Source organism: Osmerus mordax, chromosome 11 (genome assembly GCF_038355195.1).
Source record: "Osmerus mordax isolate fOsmMor3 chromosome 11, fOsmMor3.pri, whole genome shotgun sequence".
Lineage (NCBI taxonomy): Eukaryota > Metazoa > Chordata > Actinopteri > Osmeriformes > Osmeridae > Osmerus > Osmerus mordax.
This window is the reverse complement of record NC_090060.1, coordinates 12,845,448-12,868,135: the sequence shown is the minus strand read 5'-3', so window position 1 is coordinate 12,868,135 and position 22,688 is coordinate 12,845,448. Positions and strand designations below refer to the sequence as shown.

At 41.0% G+C, this 22,688-nt stretch overlaps 2 protein-coding genes across 3 annotated transcripts in view; one reads left to right on the top strand and one right to left on the bottom strand.

The window, feature by feature from the left end:
- The window catches only part of nbeab (neurobeachin b), a 137,282-nt gene that overhangs the window by 84,379 nt on the left and 30,215 nt on the right, over positions 1-22,688 (top strand). For both annotated transcript variants that reach the window (XM_067245669.1, XM_067245670.1), the window contains 2 exons: positions 1,017-1,163; positions 5,903-6,039. In XM_067245669.1, coding sequence (XP_067101770.1) covers positions 1,017-1,163; positions 5,903-6,039 — 284 coding nt within the window. The remainder of the gene's footprint in view (positions 1-1,016; positions 1,164-5,902; positions 6,040-22,688) is intronic.
- Positions 7,499-8,578, bottom strand: mab21l1 (mab-21-like 1). The gene has a single exon (XM_067245671.1). The coding sequence runs from the start codon at positions 8,576-8,578 to the stop codon at positions 7,499-7,501; it is 1,080 nt and encodes a 359-aa protein (XP_067101772.1).

Sequence of the window (22,688 nt, the reverse complement as noted above, 5' to 3'; positions counted from 1 at the left end):
TGGCCCGTGACAATGTGAGCTCCTGCTCAACTTTTCCTCATTTACCGAGAGCATAATGATGCTGCACAGAATTACCGTTTTCAATTTCACTTATTTGACTTTGATCTGTGACCTCTGAATGGCTTTTTCCCTACCCAGAATGAATTGACGTAACAGTCTGACTTCTTCCCTTTCATCTGATGAAAGCACTTCACATACTGTATGAGACCGAGCAGGAAGAGTTTTTCACTGTGGCAGCATTGACAACAGTCAAATGTAACCTCTTCAAGAGTAGGTACACACTCCTCAGGGGAGGCAGAGGCGTATTAAGAGCTGCACTGAAAGGAAATATGTCAGTTGAGTGTCAGCCACTTCCCATTCCTTGATGTGTTCTGCTTTTCTAAAACACAGACTTTCTGTTCCTGCCTCTCACAGATATGGCCTTAAAGAAGGCAAATGCACATAAATGACTGAGTTGGGCTAATCTCACTACATGCATGACGGAAGGATGTGTGGGCCAGACTGTTAAGGGATTGTGCTGATCTTCTATGGCTTTGATGGTGGATGCAGCCTATGGATGATGCTGTCTAGCCAAGGCCCTGAGAGCCGCACAACCTATACTGTATCCCTGATCAAATGTGAATTGTAGAAATGCCATTGCAGTTTTGGTAACCAGTTGTTTTTTTCTGTCAATCTTGCCTGATCCCAAAGAGTAAAATGTTTAGATGTCAAAAGGATAAATTGACATATTCTAATGCTCCATACAATATCAATGGAGGTCGCTACTGTACCTCTACAAAGTCAAAGCATTCATCCCTGCATGTTTCTTTAGAGGTTATCTGTTCGTGAATTCTACCTCTCATATGTTGCCAGATGCTATGGTACGCATTTTGAGAAACTATCAAAACCAGATTTTCCTTAGTGTGCTTTAGTGTGAGATATGAAAGCATTACTTCTCTTATCTGACACTACTGAAAGTAATTTGCGAGCATGGCATTTAGAGGCCTGACTGTTCCCCTCTCCACATACCTTGGCAGGCACGGAGGACGACGATGGGATCCAATCAAAGAAGGTTTTCCGAACTCAGGCGGTAGCCAACCAGAACCCGGAAACAGACCTGATGCTAGAGGGAGACGAGGACACTGTCAGTCTGCTACAGGAGAAGGAAATGGACAGCCTGGCTGGTGAGTTCAACGCACCGAGGCCTCCACCCACCTCTTCTTCTAGACAGTGAGTCTCATGCTTCCAACACACTGGTCTGACCTCTGAACCTCTGCTGCCCGCCATATCTTTTTCTAACTCCACAGCACTGTTTCAAAGTATTTATAATCTACTAGAGATGTCTATATTGGCATGGCTATTTATCCCCAAAGGATCCTTTAATGTAATTTTGTTTACACTGCTACATTTGCCCCTCTTCACTTATGGACACCCAAAATGAAACATGTTCCAGTTCTTTTTATATATACAGTATATATATATATTTATTTTATTTTATTTTTTTACAATTTATGTGTTTGTGTGTGTATTGTCTGTTTTTGTTTTGGATCTCCTCAGCTCCTTTCCTTCCTCGAGTGTTTATGTCCAGAGGCAAGTTTTCTCAGCTCAAGTTAAACTAACTCCAGAAAGTTAATCTCAAAATATACCAACTCATCTTCAAATGGCTTCTGAAATCATTTATTAAACTAACAAAGCCATGTCTCTAATGTGAACTGACCTAACTGAGTTTACCTTATTTCAGTGACATTGATCTTACTCAAGGAATGACTTTTCTCAATTCATATTGAAAGTTAACAGTATGATTTGTAAACACAATGAACAATAGAACTTAATTCACATCAATAACTTGAATATATACATGTATTTGTAATGTTGTCTAAACATTGTTTCAGTTGAACAGTTTCTCTCAGCACTCAAGCTTATTTAATGGCCATTCTATGACTTGATGTGTCGTAGCCAGCAAATGAATCCAATACTGAAATAATTATATGTAAATGTCAGGGGAGTTTAATGGAACTTTGCCTAGCGGGGAATGCATTCATATAGTCGGTGAGGCTACTGTTAATGTCTCTTTTCCATAGTGTGAATTAATTTACATGAAGGTCCTGCAGTTATCTGATCACTAGTAACACAGCAATTAAACTTCCTTTCTCAACACCTGTGTTCCATTAGGGATTGATAAATCCATACTAGCCCCGGCAAGAGCAGTTTCATCTGAAATCTTAGATTTATTGTCACCATTAAACAGTGTAATGATTTAATGTTTTTGTCTGCAATGTTTTTAAAGATATCTCAGGTTCTTTAAAAGGCCTTATTGGTTGGATGGGGTCTTGTCAGAACCCCCTTCTTAACTTCATGGCATCAGCGCTAGGTTCTGTGTGCCAGATTACATCAGAGTAGCTGTAGATGTAATTACCATGGTGTTTAAGGGCAAGTTAGCTAGAGTTCACCTAGGTTATGAATATAGATGAAGAATTCCTTTGCCATGTTCATAACACTAATGCTCTCATGCAAACAACTGGTGCTTGAAATCGCCCTTGAATGGTTTCATGCCTGAGAGATGCAAGTCTTTTTTACAAGAACACAATAGTCAAACCTGGCAGCTATCATAAATTCCCAAAGCGTTTACTATGCTCTAATCACAAGCATTATAAGGCAGCAAATGGAGTGAGGTAAGCTGCTCCCCCTCTGTCATGGGATAAGATGTCCGATGTTTTTTTTATTTATTTTTTGCAACATTTTTATAAAATGTATTTAATGTATTAACAATATAAATAAATGTGTAGCCTTAGTTAACAAAATATGACAGTACATTGTTGCTTATCGTGAAAAGTGACCATGATCTCATGGACAGTATACCATTCTGCTCTCATGACTGTGCTGCATGGACCATTAGATGATTTGAGGAAGGCAGAGGAAGACAAATGAGCATTTGAGGACAAACTCTCTGAGACAGTAGAGTCCCAGGGAGAGGAGAATTGAGGTCCTGTCCTGTTACCTTGCTGCCAAGGGTTCATGGAGACCTAAGGTCCCGTCCTTTTACCTTGCTGCCAAGGGTTCCTGTCTCTGTAGGACCACATCAGATCTATCCAGCTTGAATAGCCAGTGGTCAGAGCTACAGCTAAAAATGTATGGTTGCTTCAGGCATAGACTATTTTGTGCAACATGCTCTTATTAGATTAAATCTAATTTTGCGTTGTCTACAAACACTGTCTGTGGACACCCTGGAACATCTTCACTAAAGTATACATTACACTTCATAATGTGCATACTAACATTTAAATTGTGTATATTGTTATTCATTTATTGTTTTGATTCAATTCTAATAATTAAGAAAACCTTTATCAGAGTGTTGCTTTGTGTTTGGTAGGTTCCTTTTTTGGCCAATAGGGGTGCTCTATCTCAAAATAGCCATTAGCTGGTGCTTTGGTGACTAGGACAAACCGTCTGCTTTGTACCAAAACGGTTCTATGTCGAGCCCCAATGAGAGATCTGTGTGCATATTCCTGTCAACAACAGACCGCCTGACCACCGTTTGATTGGGTCAGTTGTTTTGCCAAAGAGGTGGCACTAGCTACAGGGCCAGGGAGTGGCAGAGACAAAACCCGGAATCTGGTTCGCTCACCCACAAACCACAGGGAACGCTGTCTGCACTTTTACTGATTTTCTCCATCCTTTAGTCTACTGAACAGATGAGCAGCAAAACATGAATGAATGAGAAAGGGTGGAGAACAGAATATAAAGGGTGGAGGAGAGAATATGGAGGGTGGATGAGACTTACTCAGTGCTATTTAAGGGTTTAGTATTTTAGAGTGTCTCGTTTAAGATCTGAGCTGTACTTCTGATCAGCATGGTGAGGTGTGGTTGTTTCATCTTAGTTTATGATGTATATGCATGTTTATAAAACGTTTACAGTTAGGAATAAAAAAAATCAAAAGCCTATACTTCGTTTACTTTATATGGTTTAAATGTAGTCTAGTGTAAATCTACTCAATTTTTATATCAATTTAACTCTGACAATAGATACATATAGACAAAGACAACGGCATTTCTCCTAACAACCTACCTAGTCGGGGTAGGAACACATCCTTCGGGTCCAAACTCCTCTGTGATCTTATAATCGAAACCGTGGCATTCTTGGAGTGGTCAGATTAGGTATAGGTTTCTCCTAGAAGACCCGCTAGTAGTTTATATTTGCTTTATGCAACAACATTTTCTTCTCGTGAAGGTATGTGGTTAAGGACACAACTCTTCTTTTCAAAAAATGAAAGCCATGAGTAGGCATACACCAGGTCAGAATATTCATATTTCGAGTCTGCCATCATTCCTAGAATGAATCGATTCAAATCCACATTAGGTTTGGACCATGGGAGAAACTCAATAACATAAAGAATATATCAGCGAAGCAGAGATTTAGGCTACAGAAATAAAGTGGCAAATGTGTGTTTGTTCGATGGAGGCGAGTGTGTTTGTGAGTACAGTAACCTTGAGATAAATGTATTTAAAAAAAGATAAATAAATGTTACAAATATGAGGGTAAAATGGGCGTACATGTTATATTCCCAACGATATTACTAACTACCCTATTATTGCAGATTATAATGAAACAGTAGCCGATATGATATAAAACCCGATTAACGGTCTAATCCTCTCCCTCCTGAACTGCGGATGCAGTGGATTAATGCTGCATTGTCTTTCTCTGTGCGAATGTTCCCAAAGGACCAACAGGCCACGGCAATTGATTCTTTACTCCTCACAGAAGATTACACTCACGTTATAGGCCTATACTGAATTTTCAAAAAGCTTGTCTGTCGAAAAGAGTAGATTACCAAATGATCAAATTCCATTATAACATGAGATTGTAGGATTAGGCTATAGGCTATTTTTTTTTATCATCAACTGATATACCAAATTATGATAGTAATTGATAGTATAGGCCTACGGAATTTGTCGTATGAATTGTATTTAAATGTATGTGCTTAAAGGGTCATATACAATATAGGGTATAGGCTTTAAATACACTCCTAATCGCATACTCAAGTACCTAAACGCTTTATAAACGCAATTGTTTATTGCGTTTATAAAGCGTGTAAAACATGCTAAACAATGACACTGTCAGCAGATAAAATCTAATGCAATTCAGCCGTGCAGCGCTGAGAAGAAAATAGCAGTCAAAGCCCACTGGGCTGATGCTGAGAACGGCCTGCAAGCGCAACGAAGGAGCGCTTTGGGAATTGAAACCAAAATCCACTTGTAATCTTGCAACACTATCGGGCATAATTGGCTGAGGAACCTAAATTAAGATTGATGAGACTTTAAAGTGGCTCTTTGGAGTTTAGGGGATCGATAAATATACCAACTTTCATTTGAGCTAGAGACAAATCACTGTAGCCTAACGGTGCGCTACAGCGACACTGATTCAAATAGAACATGGAGGATGAGGGGAGAAGAGAGGGAGATGTGGAGGGAGTAGGGGGAAACAGAAAAAAAACGATCGCATGCACCATCAGCTGACCTAGGGGTCAAAAGGCCATACAAAAAAAGGAACACACTAGTGGTTCCCAGTTCAATATTATTTATTATTACTGACTGTAAATGTCCTATTAAATGTTACCATTGTTGGCTTAATGGCAGTTGGAAAATACCAAGTTTACAACTGGGCAAACTCGCTGGCTATTTTGTACACTGACGTTGAGGGGTGACGTCAAAAACAGTAGGCGTACAAAGGTAAATACATGTGTAATGTATCATGATCAAAGTTCTAACTTGTTCAGACATTCGAGTTCCAAGGAGAATTCCAATCATATCAATATCTAAAAGTAAAATTGCTCTGCTCTAAAAGAAATTCATCCATCAGCGTTGTATTGAGATCTAATCAGAACTGTCCAACAACATGCATTGATTTTATTTTTATGCACTGTAGGCCCTGTAGTTCTGAGTACCCCAGCCCAGCTCGTCGCCCCTGTTGTAGTTGCGAGAGGGACTCTCTCCATCACGACTACCGAAATCTATTTTGAGGTGGATGAGGAAGACCCTGCCTTCAAAAGAATTGACCCAAAGGTAAGACAGTAACTATTCAGATGGTTATTAAGATATGCCTAGCAGTGGTTTCAAGTTCACCGTGTGAACTATGTTGCATTATTACCCACATTAGCCTCTATTTCCAGAAACTAGCCCATTACAAATATTCGAGTGTCCAGTCCCAGTAATCATAAGGATTAGGCCGCATTTAAGAGAATAACCCTATAGTTTTACGCACATTGACAATAAAACACTTCCGAACCCCAAGTCACGGATAGCGTACCAAAAACAATGAGGTTATTTTAGCCAATTAGATAAATAAATGACGGTTATATGACTAGCCCTTTTTACACAAATTCCAAACGAATGTTAATCATATGAAACTGTATTCGCACTAATTTGTCTATATATGTTTTATTATTACACTTAGCATTTTTATATTACTCGAAACGTTTTTTAAGGTGTATTTTTTCGTAGGCTATAATATAATACTCGAGCAATACCCTAGGCTACAACCCCATGCGTAATTTGATACAGGCCTTGCCTTATTCAAATCTTCATTGATTGTTAACTCTAAGAAATAAACATGACCTACACATATAAAACCCTTAATACATGAAAACTAGCCTAATGAATCATAATGGAACACAAATGTATCAGCTTGTTTTATTAGCTCTTTAAATTAATTCAGAGACATGTATAGAAAATCATCTTACATAGGCTATGTTATAATCCAGTGTATTTCAAGTGCATTTGTTTCAATTAGACTGTATTTATATATAATTTATTTTGTCCGTCTTTTTCATGTAGCCTAAGCAAAATACAAACAAAATGATCGCGTAGACTTTTACTTTAAATAAGAATTCAAGTAAATTTATGGAATGTTTAAAATGTATAACAAATAGTAGGCCTACCATAAAAATGTAAACTTTCAGAAGTAGGAAATTTCCATTGACAAAGTATGAATCAGGCTATCACTGATGGAAGTATAAATTAATAACTGATCAAAAGTTCAGGCTTACAGTTTAACAGGTGGAATTGAACTCCTATTTACGTGTCACAGAACAACATTCACAATTTCAGACCACTGTAATCACAATCTATGAATGTATTTACAGTTTAAATGTAGCCTACAGTTATTTTATCAAGGCTTTTCACCGGCTTTATAACCATGTAAAGCAAATAAACGATTTCGATAACCGTGGCGCACGGGGTAAACAGAAATAAAACACTGTCCACATTTAACCTTGACATTTGATTAATGGTAGGCTACAGTTTGCTTCTAAATAATCGTCACATAATAATAGAGAATAATGTCAATAAAGGCAAAAATGTGCCTATTAGCGTCTTCATCAACGGAGGATAGTCACATTTACAAGATCATGGACCAATATTTAACCGCAGTGATCATATATGTCCATGTAGCTCCTGATTAGCATAATAGGCCTCAGTCTGTAGCCTATTACAGTTGAAAAGGTGCAGTAGCATACATTTTACCTCAGAGTTTCTCCAAGCTTTTGGGGTTGGTAAGAATTTCTCTTGCCAAACGCCAAGTCTGTTTGGCTGCGTTCTCAAGGGCCGAATGTGGCTTCCCTTGAAACAGGTCTAAATTTGGCAGAAAATAATGAGGACATCTCCTGCACTGCAAACACGAAATAAGCTGCAATAGAATTCCATTCAAACGATCTCCAAGGTTGTTTTCATCCCAGTCAGATTCTCTAGGATGTTTCTCACACTCATATGAAACCAAAGTTTTCATGTGGTAGTTGTTCAAGGGTTGCCCTGGTAGTTCTAGGTGACGGTCACGCAATGTTTTGAGGACCGACAGACATTTCTTCCTGCATCCTCCCAGGAGGAGTCGGTTTTCGGCTTCGGCAAATTGCAAGACCCAGGCGTCGCTCTCTGCGGAGCTCTGTTTGCCATTTAACGAGTAACACTCTTTGGATAAAAGGTTGAAACCCTCGGCTTTAACTTCAGCCACGCGGTTAGGTCCTGGCCAGGGGATGTGAGGGAGAGGCCAGTGCGCCGCGCTTCGTGGCCATATACCAGTGCACTTGAACGCAGGGGTGATTTGCACGATGTATCTGTCTCTAATGCGTAACTTAACCTCGCTTGTGTCAGCGACCATTTTGACAACATCTCTATAGCTGCACTTATCCACTGCCTGTGCCACCAGTGTTTGAAATCTCGACCGGATCTTGCGAGCCGAGAGGTAGCCGGACGCTGTGATAAATTCGACCCATAGTGACATGCTTCTCTTTCGGCCATCGCTGAGCTTGAGCACGGCACAACCTGGGAGAGATCCGTCATCAACGAAGTTGAAAACACCCATCTGATTCAGATAGAGTACCACTTCGAATTCAGTCGGTGAAATGACCTCGAGTCCCTCAAAGCGGTTCTCCATTTCGTTCAGCGAGCTGATGAAACGGGGCTCTTGCACCTCCACTTCCTTGAGGACATCCGATACTACCTTGCACACCTCCCGGATGGTCTTGGAGATTGCCCCTTTTCGAGATTGGCATTTCTCGTTGTAATATTTGTTGAGGTGATACACCAACTTCGCCTGAGCGGCTATCATGTTTGGGCAGAGATCCGGATTGTATACCGGAGTCTCGCAATAAGCCGACGGATCCAACGCGGCTGTTTGTACAGGAGCCAATTTTAGAGAAGAAAGTACCTATTTAAAGAAAAAAGTGTCTGTTCAACAACCAAACAAGCCAATTATTTGTGCTCAGGGCACATGCGTAATAATGTCACTTCAGACCACAAGCTTTTGCATTGAATTGCGGAAAAAAGTAAGTCCTCAGATTGCCAAAAAAAACATTCAGAACTCCACTTTATCCTCACAAGAATCTTAGTCAAATAAATCTCATTGTTTTCTGTAATAACTATTTATAGTCATGAATCCTTGGGACTTGCGGTGCTGTTAGTGCGCTCGTGGAGGCAGCTGCCGGTGTTGCTGTGTTTAAGAGCCCGGACGCACTCCTGTGAAATTATAAAGGAGGGTTAGAAAGGAGGATATCCAATCGCCATCCGATTCGTCACTGCTTCCAGTCTATCAACAACAAAGTAATCCAAGGATTTAATGTGCAAGTAAAACTAAAATTAGCAGTATGCTATATCGATGATCGAAAATGAACCGGAGAAAATATATTTTCTTCTTTTTTCGGTTTCTTGTTTTTGCCATTTGCAGTTTTTCTAATGTATTGTAGACTGGATTGAGGATTTTAATCAGATAATGGATCGTAAGATTATCAAACAATTTGACGATAGTTTTAAATAAAATTCTGTAGCCTATAAATACTGAGGCTTTGTTAAGGCAACTTGTTTCGATTTTTTTCAATGTATTTTTCAGTGTCGTTTGCGTATCTCTTTATATCCTCTACCTCACACACCCTGGGGATGTAGGCTATAGGCTCAGGCTACCTGCTACAAATTTAGACTACAGAGACCGAAAGAGACAGTATTGAGCAGTTATTTTATGTTTTCATGTAGCTCATTGTCTTTGCGTATGGTTAGGCCTATATCATAATTGGCCTAGTCTGTTTACCCGTGCAACTGCATTGGTGAAATATGCGAGTGTAATAACATAATTTATGGAGCTAAAGAAATTCTTCGTCTCGTCCAAATAGGCTTAATCAGGCCTACAGTAGCCTAGGTCTTACATCGTGGTATGCATACCTTTTACATGTCAGGTATATTTAGTAAAATGACCACATGTGCTTGATAACAAAAACACCAACAGTATTGTCTTAATATTAGCCTACATATTATAACTTGTATAGTACTATTTTCGGGAATTAAAAATATGCGGTCAAATTGTAGGCTATATAAAAACGTTATTTAGGGTTTAAGAAAGGACAATCTATTCGGATCCATGTAGGCCTAGGTGAACGATATAGTCTATAACACAATTACATACTTGGAATAATCTAAAACCATATGGTTAATTGTTATTCCGGACTAATGCTATGTCGATTATTTAATTTCTTTAATAATATACGATCCACAATCACCTAAACGATTTTCATAAATGGAACACTCTTGAACAATAAGTTTATTTTCGCTCTGGTTATAGGTACTTTTGTCTATTTAAGCAAAATCATGCATTTTTAGTTTAGTTAGAGTAATAAATGAATTCCCTTTGTTGTGTTGCTTCCTTTATTAATTCGAAATTGATTACATAGTATTTGTTGTAATTAATTGTGTGTTTTAACCTAAGCTAAATATATTATTATGGAATTAATCGTGTATGTTTTTTATTTATTTAAATGTAGAACAGGCTACTTATATTGGTCTCAAAAGAAACATATGATTAGATATTTGTTTCACTGACATGGTTTAAGATGTACAGTCAAAATGGATTCACAATAAAGCAATCCTGCCCCCACAGCCAAACCATCTCTGGCTCTCGTTATTACCTTGGCAGTCCATCTGCAGTACTTGCTTTGAAGAATACTTCAAAAAGGCAGCACTACAAGGATCAGATAAAGAACACAAAGGCATTTACACTCATCTCTACAGTACTGAACTGCACAGAGGCAGACATTATGAGGGCAGACTGTGGCTCGTCAGTCCCTTGTAAAGAACAAGGATGTGAGTGTGAGCTTGCGTGAGGGACCCTGATGGATAGGTGACTCCCATTATCATCTCAGCCTGTCTGTCTGGCCCACTCTGTCAGCTACATGTTGCCAACCATAATTCATCATTCCTGCTGTTACCAGGCAGAGATTACAGAAATGACATCACCTGGGGTGTTGGGATAGCCCTTTGAATAAGATGCATGCCAGTGTATTTCGGAGTCGAATTATAGCTTCAGGTTTGCTCTGTCCGATGTTTACATAACGCCTAATGGAAATGACAAGTGTTAGTTGTTCGTAAGCATTAAGGCACTGCATTAAGTACATTCTCTTTTGAACACATTTATGCAAATACAGCGTACTCTCTGGAATGGTTACGTGTAGTGAGACCTAGAGATAAAACCTTGTTTTCATCCCGTGTTTTCGCACTCTGTTTCTCTTACTATTCCCCCCACTTTCTGTCTCGGCGGGCACTTGGCTTTATTGGGACCAGACTCTCTGGACTCCAACTCTGATATCTTTCAGTTACCCCTCTAACTGCAGGCCAGTTTTCGTCCTCTAGTTTCCTCCCCATGCGTGATAGCAGAGGGACTTTCACTGGGATTATTGCCTCCTTATCTAGAGTATGTGGTTGTAGATTTTAAAGTAACTCAACCTTTACCTCACACTCTACCATGGCACCAGCAGTTGTCAGCTGCCGCACAGGACCTGTTGGCCTCCTCTGTTACTCCGTCTTTACTACATTACAACATTGCAGTGTCTGTTTAGACGGGCTCCCCATCATGCTAGTCCAGCCACAGTGATATATGAGGCCATGACTGAGGCTTGGGCCTATTTCTGAACCATCCATGCATGATTGTGTAAATCAATACAATGACTTCTACTTCCGCTGATTCTGCGTGAGCATGTGACCCTTTCAGAAGGCCTCTTTGTTCCACAGCTCGCCTCTCCACTTATGCATTTCTCTCTCTCCTCTCTCTTGCCTTTTTCTCTCTTAGCAAGACTGATCCTCCTCTTAGAGGGGTTAGGCAGGGGGTCAACAGTTATTGTCTAATAGCTGAAATGGCTCTATGATGACGCCATAGCCAATTTTACTCATCGCCATTGAATTAAAGTTCATGTCTGCCATTCTAAAGTTTGGTATTCTAAAGTCAAAAATAGTTTCCATGCTTCATTTGATCATCCATTAAGGATATGGAATCAAACAGCCTAATGTGATGAAATCTGTTGAGTACCAACATTATTATACAGTATATAGTTTTATATGATAGTATTTGGGCAAGCATCACCCAGGCAAGCCTTTGTTTAGACCTGCGGGATGCAGTGTTGTTGTTTCCTATTTAGAACCTAAGGAATGTATTGTTTAAAACCCCAGAGAGAAGCTGTCCAGCTCAGTACAGACTACATGGTTTTGAGGAGGCACTCTGCCTCTCCCCACCACAGGGCTGCCTCTATCTCCCATGCCCTCTAAAGCACTTTGGAAAGCACTGCTAGTGTACGATGCAGTAAATCACAGCATGTTTACCGAGGTAAAAATGAAGCCAGTGGTCATGTTTTTTTAATTTAATTCCAGTATCATCCTCATAAAACAGATCCTATGAATACACTTCAAATGGAATTAATTACGATACTGTTAGCACATGATGAATACTTTCACTCCGAATAATGAGTGTTTTTACTTGTCTATGACCATGTGTGGGCCTCATTAAGTTCATTACCACTGAGCAATAATCACCCTGACTTTTACAGCCAATGAAGAATGCTAATTGGAGATTATAATAGTTACTTTATTTCTCTATCAATAATCCCATTGCACATGCACAAATGAAATCCTCCCCATGTAATTCCAAGGATTTTTTCAATGAATGCTCAATCTGGAGGACATGGAGTCCTGCCAAAACTAGTTTAGTTGTTACAGTACCAAGTACCAAGTCAATGTCCAGATTATACCAATTGACGCTAATGGAATGGCCTATTCCTGTGAAGAAAAAAAAGATTATGATTGCTGTCATTTGAGACATTTGAGATCAGCTTTAGTCCAGAGACTGTGAAAAGTAATATAATATCATAAATCTCATGGGATCATGATTGAGTTTGACATGTTCTCCCACAATTTCATTTGTATCGAAATTAAATTGTCATAGGGATTTTTTTTAAATAAGCAGAATATCATTATCCTAAGCAATATGGCATCTCTGTAGGGAAGCCAGTTAATTTTGAGGCCTTTTGCCTAACACCCTGGACCCCTGTGGGTGTTGTCCCTTCATTTGTTTTATTCTCCTCTGTGTATTAGCAGCCTCCCTCTGTGTTCAGAAAGCAGGGCAGCTTAGCCGCAGGCACTAGGAGACCTTCCAAGTGACTAGTGTGGCTGGCTGAAGACTAGCGTGCTTGCACCAGGAGGATCATATATGATGAGAAATATATCCCCAAAAAATGGATTGTCAGAGTCTTAGTTGGACCCTGGATTCTCCCTCATCAAAATTATATGCTTGTCAGCCTTCTAATGAACTGTATGCTTGTATTTAGCATTGATAGACATGGACTTATGTTTTCCAAAATAATAGTACAATTATTGACATAGAAGGATAATATTATGTGCGCAGTAACACATGTTCTCCTGCTCGTTGTCTTCTGTGTGAGTACATGCTTTTTCCTTCATTGGCGTTGTAGTTACTTTTACATGACAATGGTTAGGAAAGTGGGTAGGTGACCAACCCAGCTGTGTATTCTTCTGTTTGGCTTTATTGTTGTTTGGGCAGACATGAGAACAGCTTGTTTTGTTCTCCATTGCCATGCATAGACTGAAAGGCAGCCATGCGCTGGCGGCAGTGTGATTAATCTTAATGTCTTGGAGACATCTCCTGTCTAAAGGTGGAGGCAGTAATCATTTGCTCACTGACCTGATGATCCTCGTCAAGCAGCCCTCGTCCCCACACTAATTATGAACCTCAAATTAATGTTGCTACTCTTCTCTCAAATGTCATGAGGTTGCATTATAGAAGCTCACTGAATAGCACAACAAAGAGAAAGTGGAATAAGACTCTTTTGACTTGGGGCTGCAGTAATGAAATGCTGGAGGTGGGGCCCATGATGAAATTAGGCCATGTTACCCAAATAAGGGATGAAGGCTTCATAATTGCCAGTCCTGCAGATCGGAGGTGCCGGGTGCCAACTGTCAGAGCACGGCTAATGATGACAAATGTCTCTCTATGCAGATTTCAGCGACGCTGGAGAGGAGCAGAGACGACCCGTTGAACAGAACACTTTTGTGTGCTCATTTTATGGCTTAACATAAAAATAAACCACTGTAAGTGATGATGTGCCTGTTAAAGAACTCAAGCTGGGCGTTGTTGAGCATCATACCAGGAAGAGTAGTCCCATAGTATTCATGTGCTTCTGTTACCAGGGGCAATAACTGCACACAGTTTCCAGATTAAATAAATGAAGAACCTAATGTATAATTGTCTTATTGTTTACCTGCCATGCTGAAATGTCCATATGGTATTTCTGGTTATAAGGCAAATTAACCAAAGATAACATGCATGTTTAACTATTTATCCAAACATTATTCAGAGTTTCTGTTTAATTATGATCTCTAACATGATTGCTAATGATCTCTGTGTTTGGTGAAAAATCACAAATAGCATGCCTTTTTAGCTTTATTTTGACCGCCATTGTTGAAAACCCTACAAACCTGACTTCTCTTACGGTGGCATAAAGTCCACGCTAATTAAAACCCAAAACCCAGAGTGCTGTATGGCCAGATTTCCTCAATTTGTTGCTTGAATGGCTTTTGAAAGGGGTCCCACTTTGTACAAAGGGAGCCTCACTTTTGTTTGGTTTCGCCCCATCTGTGTCATCTGGTGGTCTGAGCACAAGCCTGGTGTCTCGGGGCGCTCCCCAGTGGCCTTGCCAGTTGTTTTATAGACTCTGCGAGGTGGTGCTGTGAGTTCATAAGTTGGCTGGCCCATTGTGTGACGATTGCAGCTGACACGTGTGAATCGACTCCAGCATATTGGCAGATCATTTCCATTAATGAAACGGAGGAGTCTGCCTTGTTTCACTCTGTGATTTATGCCTCCTTGGGGTTAAGGTTTAACTGCCAAGCCCCGAATTATAACGCAAGGCAACTGAAGTTAGATTATTTGTTTAAATGACTCTCACATGCACAAAAATATCATCATATAAATAATGTGTACTTTTCATTTCATGGTTGTAGATTTTCTTTCTTCCCTGGTTGCTTTATACAAAATGTTTGGACAACAACATTGTTCTCAGACAATTTGTTTGATATTGACTTGATTATTAACAAGTTGGCACACGCAATATTTTGATTAATAGAAAAATATATAATAACATTTAATGTAAAAAATGCATGGGTTTAGCTGTTGTCCACGTAGACAGGAGACGGAACGGTGTCGCCAGTTCCGATCTGGCACGTTCTCTGTCCAGCTTGTCCAAAGCCTCAGCCAACCCTGCTGCTAGCCCTGGCTGGACCCCACACTGCTGCTGCCACATGAACACACATTTGAAGGCCACCATTTTACGCTGCTGTCGCCCTCCCTTCGAGAGGGGGGGTGGAGAGGAGGGGACGAGGGAGAGGCTCACCCTGAGCGCCTGCTAGACAAAGATGGCAGCAGACACATTTTGTCTACTTTGATTAGTTCTGGTTGTGGTGAGCAGTGCTGAATATTAGCCTCTTAGCTGCTAGTGCAGCCCCACAATGTGGAGCACAGACGGAAGAGATGCCACAATCAAATCTACCCGTCCTCATTTCCATAGCCTCCACAGGAGAAAGGGGGACATATGGGGCAGGATGCCAATTGCTTATTTTACACGGTAATTAACATCACTCAAACAGTGTTATGAGGAAGGTGTGTCACAGTCATCTGAAAAAGTTTAAAAGATCATCTCCACATTTACATACATTTTCCAATAGGGATAGATATTTTGAGGGTACTGGGACGTGTGCACGGCATGCCATAAAATCTGAAGAGTATTAACTTTGTAGGGCTTCACTCATGTAAAGTCCTTCTGCCATTGCAGTGTCAAACTCGACCGAGCTCAGAGGCATCTCAAATCAGAAATGTCTGTCAGTTTCTGGTCTCTGTCAACTCCTATTGGGTCTTCAGCTAGACCTTTGCTTGTGGTGTGTGTAAAGGTTTATTTGTGCAGTGCTGTGGTGCAGTTGAGACTCGCTTAATGGTTAGGCACCTTTTGAACATGTCAAAACAGAACACCACTTTGATGTTGTATTCCGCTTCTCCATATCTCATGGACCATACTGTATATTTACACCTGTGCTTTGTTTGCTTTGTAAATAGCAAGATGTGCACAGTCCTGAGTCTTGTTAGAGTTAGTGTGGTGTGTGTGTGTAGAGATGCATCGCAGTTTCCTCATGCGGAGCTGTCATCTGGTGGATTCATTAGAGCAGTCAGCTGGCTGGACCCCATTAGGACTGTTCAGGAGGTGCTCTCCATGAAAGAGTCATGATGGAGGAGGAAGTGCTGACATGCAGCTTCCTGCCTCCAGGCTTCCACCTGCTCTGAATCTGCCCCCAGGCCAAGAGAACTATCCTGGCCAGCCAATAAAAGATTGAAGAGTCAAGCCTGACTTATTTAGTTTCAAACTTTGGGATGGGGGATGGGGGGTGGTGGTTGGCCCAGACAAAGGCAGAGGGTAGCTGCCTCGTGGGATGGAGAGCGAGAAGCAAAAATGGGCAAAACATAACATAAGGTAAAAGGAGGGGGGAAGAAAGAGCAGGGAGTTTTCAGTTCTACCTTGTTAGAATTCAAATGATTTTATTAAAGTGTCAATTTGCTGGTCTTGTGAGGTGTGTACACTGTAGCAGGGGGTAGGAGGATGGAGGGCTGGTTGTTGACATCGTCTAACGAAGGAGGATTAGGCTTCTACACAGGCAGTAATATGATAGGTCAAGTTGAGGAGCCACTCCTCCACAGCTCTTGGCTCTGTAATGAATGATTGACTGGAAAAGAAGCTGCCACTCGATGGCTGAGTGCTCGTCTTGACGCCTGCCGCACCGCTCCACAGCTCCCCTTGATCACGTTTGGCTGCTCCCCTCTCATCTCAGCTTCCAGTCTGCAGGGAAACTGCTTTTCCCTCTCATTTTTCCTCCTAATTTACACATTTAAGACATTTTTGTTTGCTTATTTGCAATTCCTTTTTTTGTCAGAGAGACTATCTCTCCCAGCCTCTCTCTCTCTCTCCCACATTCACACACATACACAGTCTCTCACACAGACACTTATACACAGTCTCTCACACAGTTCCTCTCTCTCTCACACACGCTCACACACTCCCTTTCACTCAGCTTTCACTTTCCCCTCTATTTGCCCTCAGGCGATGAACTAATTCCAGGTTCCATAATTGCAGTGTGTTGTACACCTGTCTGATATTAGCTCTCCCCTGTCTCCCATTCTGCCTCTCTTAATGAGATATTATTGTAATTATTGCCATTATGCTGTTTCCCATAATATACTTGATTGATGTTGTTGTTCTGGGAGTATTTATATTGTATAATTAGAAGAAGTGTGTTGAGGGTTATACTAGTATAGAGCTGAGAATAGTAGAAGTGAACTTCTCCCTCATCGACCCCTTAGAGTTCGATCTCTGTGGTGAGTTTGTCTTGGCTGACGAGAGGGGAGCAGTGCTAGCTGGTCACTGCTGAATAGGACTCTACTTGTAGCCGTTTTAAGACCATTAAAGCAGTGAAAGGCCTCACAATGACCAAAGCAGGCTTTGTTTCAGCACCATCTCTTGCACCCTGTGAATTCTAAAGCCTTATAAAAAGGGGGAAAGGTTTTGCCTATTTCATTTTCTGCAATTCTGTTGGTGTTTTTGAAGAAGAAAAGTTCTCAGTTACTTTATTTGGAATCGTATTGTTGTAGTGGCAAACTACTGGAAGGAATGCCAAAGAAAAAAAAAATCTCTATGAATGAACTATGTAGAATTTTTCTCAGAGCGACTCTCAATCCAATTAGGAGTTTAATAAGGGTCATACAGAGGGGCTTCACGCTGCAGGGTTGTGGCTTTGTGTAAATGTGTGGGGGAGAAGCAGGGGCACAGCCAGGCTGGGCTGGGATCTAAGGCTGGTCGCTGCACTGTGAGTGTCTCTGTGATTGGCTGGGGCTGTGAGGGGGCGGGGCCACAGCTGACCTAGTGCATTGTTCCTGGGCGTGCTGGGTGGAGGCAGGCAGGCCGGGTGAACTAAGGCTCTGGTTTAGTGGTTTTGTTGGGTCTCAGGTGTTGCTCATGACCCCGGTAATATTCATTTGTCCCTTGTCACATGCTCATTTGTTATTATCTTCTTAAATGAGCAGTACCCTAGCTTCGTAACTTATTATACTTATATATATGGATGGCAATGGGGTTTGGAAGAAAATCAAACAGATTTTAATAAACTAGTTTTTTTTCATTAAGTATAATTTGATTTTTTGATATATGCAATTGTATTTTCAATTATTTAATGTTTAATAAATTTACAAACATGCATTACAAATTCAGCATTTAAAATAAACTTGTGAAATACTTAAGTGATTATGAGAACTATTAAGCTAAAAACTGAATAGGTGTGTAAAGGTTATATTTGGTTATTTAATCTAGTGTGAGAGAGCGGAGACAGAGAGAGAGGATGGAGGGCCCTGGAAGTGGCCGTGACCGTCTTTTGAGGGCTGGTTCACATGCTGGGTAGTTTGAGTGTCTGACAGCCGTTTAACTCCACACGACCTGGTTCTCAAGTGCCTCCGTTTGGGCCCTCTTGAATCCTGTTAGGAGCTACAATTACAATTCATGCTCCCAGCCCTCCTTTGAACAGGCTGCAAAAGAGCAAAGAGAGTTGGAGAGATCCTGAGAGAGACAGAGCCTGACTGCTCCTTCATCTCTGTGGAAAAACTCTCAGAGGCTTTCAGCTGCCTGGCTGGACTCTAGACCACCATCTCTCTCTTTCTCTCTCTTTCTCTCTCTTCTCTCTCTCTCTCTCTCTCTCTCTCTCTCTCTCTCTCTCTCTCTCTCTCTCTCTATCTCTCTCTCTCTATCTCTCTTTCACACACACGCTCACACACGCTCACACACATACAAACAATACACTAGACTGAAGATATTCCTGAGTAAGACAATCTTTTGATTCGCTGAGATTTTGCAGTGTATTACACACATTATACATCACATGTAGAATATAGTCATTAACTAGAAAGGGTTTTAGTAATATGTATATGAATTGCATGTATGACAGTGTTTACCAAACTGAAGTTGTTCTTTTCTTTTGTTCAGGTGGAAATGTATGTTTCACGTTGCTCTTTATCAAACTGTCACAGTGTTTAATCAAGCATGCAAACAATAACTTTTTTTTCTGAAAGACCTGAATGCCAAAGCACATTCAAACGCTTTCAAAAGGAGAAAGAAGAAAGTGTGAGCATCATGCTTAATAGGTGCTTTAGTAATTTCTGAGTTTTCATAGCTTAATCCGTTCTGAAAAGCTTGAGAGAAGAAAGGCAGCAAATGGCCCTCAGTATTAATTTGATGTGACTTCTGTACAATAAGGCTTGCAGATCCCAGAAGCCCATTTTCCAACCTACCTTCTTTCATCATCCCAGCCCTTGGAACTTTTGCCTAAATGTTTCATGAAACTAAGGCTGTAAGGCTCTCTGGTGTTCTGTCTTTATAATGCTTGCCTTAAGACAATTATAATACCAAGGCAAAGAAACACGTAAAATAGTGAAGCTCCTTGTTCTTTGGGTAAAGCACTCGTTTGTTTAAGGGGCAGAGGACCTAAAACACATTTTATTGTTAATTTCCTCCTCTCACTATTGGATTGTTCTACTTCCCTGTTGAAGAGGTTTGAATAATTTCAATAATCTTCATGGTTGATGGAAGAGCTTTCCATTTTCAAGGAACTTTCCATGACTTAGAAAAGGGTCTGTTTGATTCAAAACGAGAAACGCATGTTAGTCCCTAATATTTTGAACATTAGAGTATATACATACAGTATATACATATGTCTCGCAAGTAAGAATGTTAATTGATCTTTGTAAACATTCTGGCCAGTCCAATTTGGGGCCATACTAGGCCCTTATAAATATACACTAAATATGAAAATATATATTTGTTTGTTTCTTTGTTTTTAAATCAAATTATGTTTAATATAATTGTTGTCATGGTTTCATATAGGAAAGACAATACATGAAATGTATATAAAAGGTGAAACTCAGTTGAATAGATTATAATAGCAGAAAGAATTCCCCTTACAAAACCAGACATATAGTCTTCATCAGAGTTTGGAATCTCCCTCAGTGAATGTGTAGCCATGCAGCCTCTCAGTCTCTAGCATGGGCACATGGGTTTTCTCTGAGAATAATGCATTCATCTGGTCCAAATGACATCTTAATATTACATAAAATGTTGTAAGGTCATGTTCAGCATACATAATGCATCCTTCCCCATATAATAAATCACTGTGAAAACTGATAGGGTTCCATGGGCTTGTTTTAACTCTTTATGTGGGTGTTCTTCCTATCCAGCAGAGCCAAAGAGTAGGACAGGAATTTGGTTTGCTGTCAAATAGCTGCTTGTTGTCCTGTGGAGATGTATTTTCAGTTACAGATAAACAGTCCCCAGAATGAGGATATCTGTTTGTTCTCCAGTTCCCATACTGTACTCTAATCACTTTCCCCTTCCTAGATGTTCTTTACTTACACAGCAATAGCTATGTACTTTTATAGCAGTCACATTGGGAAGGTCATTGACCCTAGAGAAAACAGCTTGCATTAATATGGTCTAATCCAGTGTAATTAGTCAAATTATAGCACGCCAAGCATCTTGTCAGGAGCTGCTGGCTTTGGCAGGCATGCAAGATGGCCCATAGTGCCTCTGGGTGGCACATACAGCCCTGAGCAGCGCAAGCCCACTCTCCCCACACTTCTCTATCTATTCCTCATCTGTCTGCATTGTATCTTCAATAATCTTCCATCTCTCCTCCATCTTTTCTCCCTTCATTCCCGTAGATATTTGTAATCCTACAAGTGCTAGGTTTAGAAGCGGAAAGCACTCTCAGTTCGACCACCACATTTTCACCATCCTTCAGTTGTCTCCCATTGCCTCAGGGTGTACCTGCCTGCCTGCCTGCTTGACTGTTTGCCTGCCTGTTTTCCTGCCTGACTACCTATCTGTTTGCCTGCTTGTCGGACTCTTGCCTGCCTGCCTAAATGCCGACTAGCAGCGTAAACATGCCGTAGGATTTGCATTGGCAAAACGATTTTAACTATATAATTACAAGGGATGAAGGGCAAATGATCCAGTGCACCAAACAACCAGATTATCATCCTTCCCTGCATGCCTTGCACTGCCCCAAGGGGTTAGCCTGTGACAAAGGCCTTCATTAGCATAAAGCTGTTGTGTTCCAGAGACTGGATAAGAACCTGTTCTACCTTTGCTCTGGCACGTCTGGTTGTTATAAGTCAGAGTAATTCCACTTTGTGTCTGAAAAAAATGATGCTCTAGATTCTGGCTGCATCCCAAAGGTGTCTCTTGTGATCATCCTCTAAGAGCCTCTGGCAGAAAGGGGGCACTGTGTTCTCCGGATGATATGCCGTGAAGACAGAAAGAATTATAAGGAGGGAGACAAATCTGTAACATATTATTAGCGATTTAAAGTGAATATAAAGGAGAAAATGATAAAGGATGAGGCTGTTGTTGTTATACCTCGTAGAAAGAAAAGTTGAAGCAAAGGTTGAGAGACTAGATTACTAGTTAAGGATGAGCGAGGCCCTCTCCCCTAATCACTCGCTCTTTCTCCTCCGTTCTGGTTCTGTCTCTCCACCCCTCCATCCCTATCTATTTCCCACTTCTCCCCTCCATCTAGCACTGAGCCTCCACCCCCTCCCACACAAACAAGTAGGATTTAAACCGATCAGCTTGGTGCTTTCAGTGGCATCCAGGGAAGACGTAGCCAGGCCAGTAAGATTTCAGTCATCTTAAAGCTGACAAGTCCCTGAAAACGTCCCATTAGTGAAGGCTTCCTGAAAGGGCCCTACACCAAATGACTGCATCACTTCTCTCAAGCTCCTTAGTGTAGGCCTTTTGAATCCATCTGGATGAACGTGTGTGGGTGTCGGTGTGTTTTTGGACAGAGTTGCTATCCACCTCAGCTGCATTTTAAGTATAAATAAAGGAGATTTAAAATTCCTGAAAGCATAGTCAGCTATGTCTCTGTGGATAATTACGCAAAACGATCACCATATTTTAGACACACTGTTCTGTTTCCTCCAGTGCGCTAGTGTGTGTGGTGCGTTATTGTGCTGTCTCTGTAGTGCTGTGGTTGTGGTGGGTTTAGGTTGTGTGTCTCCGTAGTGCTGTGTATGTGCGATGTTATTGTTGTGTGTCTCCATGGTTCTCCGTATGTGGTGTGTTTATGTAGTGTGTCTCCGTAGTGCTCCGTATGTGGTGTGTTTATGTAGTGTGTCTCCGTAGTGCTCCGTATGTGATGTGTTTATGTAGTGTGTCTCCGTAGTGCTCCGTATGTGATGTGTTTATGTAGTGTGTCTCCGTAGTGCTCCGTATGTGGTGTGTTTATGTAGTGTGTCTCCGTAGTGCTGTGGATGTGGGGTGGTATTGTGGGGTGTCACCATGCTGCTGGTATAGATGAGGCTTTAGGTATTAATGCCTGCTCTCCGGGAGCAGCAGATCACAGAGTTCCTTGCAGTGAGATGAGCCTCTCTCCCACCATAGCCGTGTTTAAGACAACTAGACAGGCCCGCTAATACGTGTGAAATGCTGCCTGTAACATAAATGTTATTGACAAACTTGGCTGGACATTTGTAGCAGTGATCTGCCAGCGTGCAGTGATGCATATTCTTCCCTTTTATCCCACTGGTCTTGCCAGAGCACCAGAACTGTCATCTCGCCACACTCCAGCTGTCTCCCAAATGTATAGTGACACTGATTATGCAAATCTGTATCTTATTTCCACCAGTACCTGCCTTAGGAGCCCTTGACTTTATTGAAGTTATGATATGGGGTGTGAGCAGGGGCCCGGTGAAACAATTCTTCCCTGTAATCGCAATTTTCATATTTTCTGAATTTCACCCCTTGTAA

What these genes read in the sequence shown, in the direction of transcription:
- mab21l1 (XM_067245671.1), bottom strand. Translation starts at nt 8,578, where the DNA reads ATGATAGCCGCTCAGGCGAAGTTGGTGTATCACCTCAACAAATATTAC.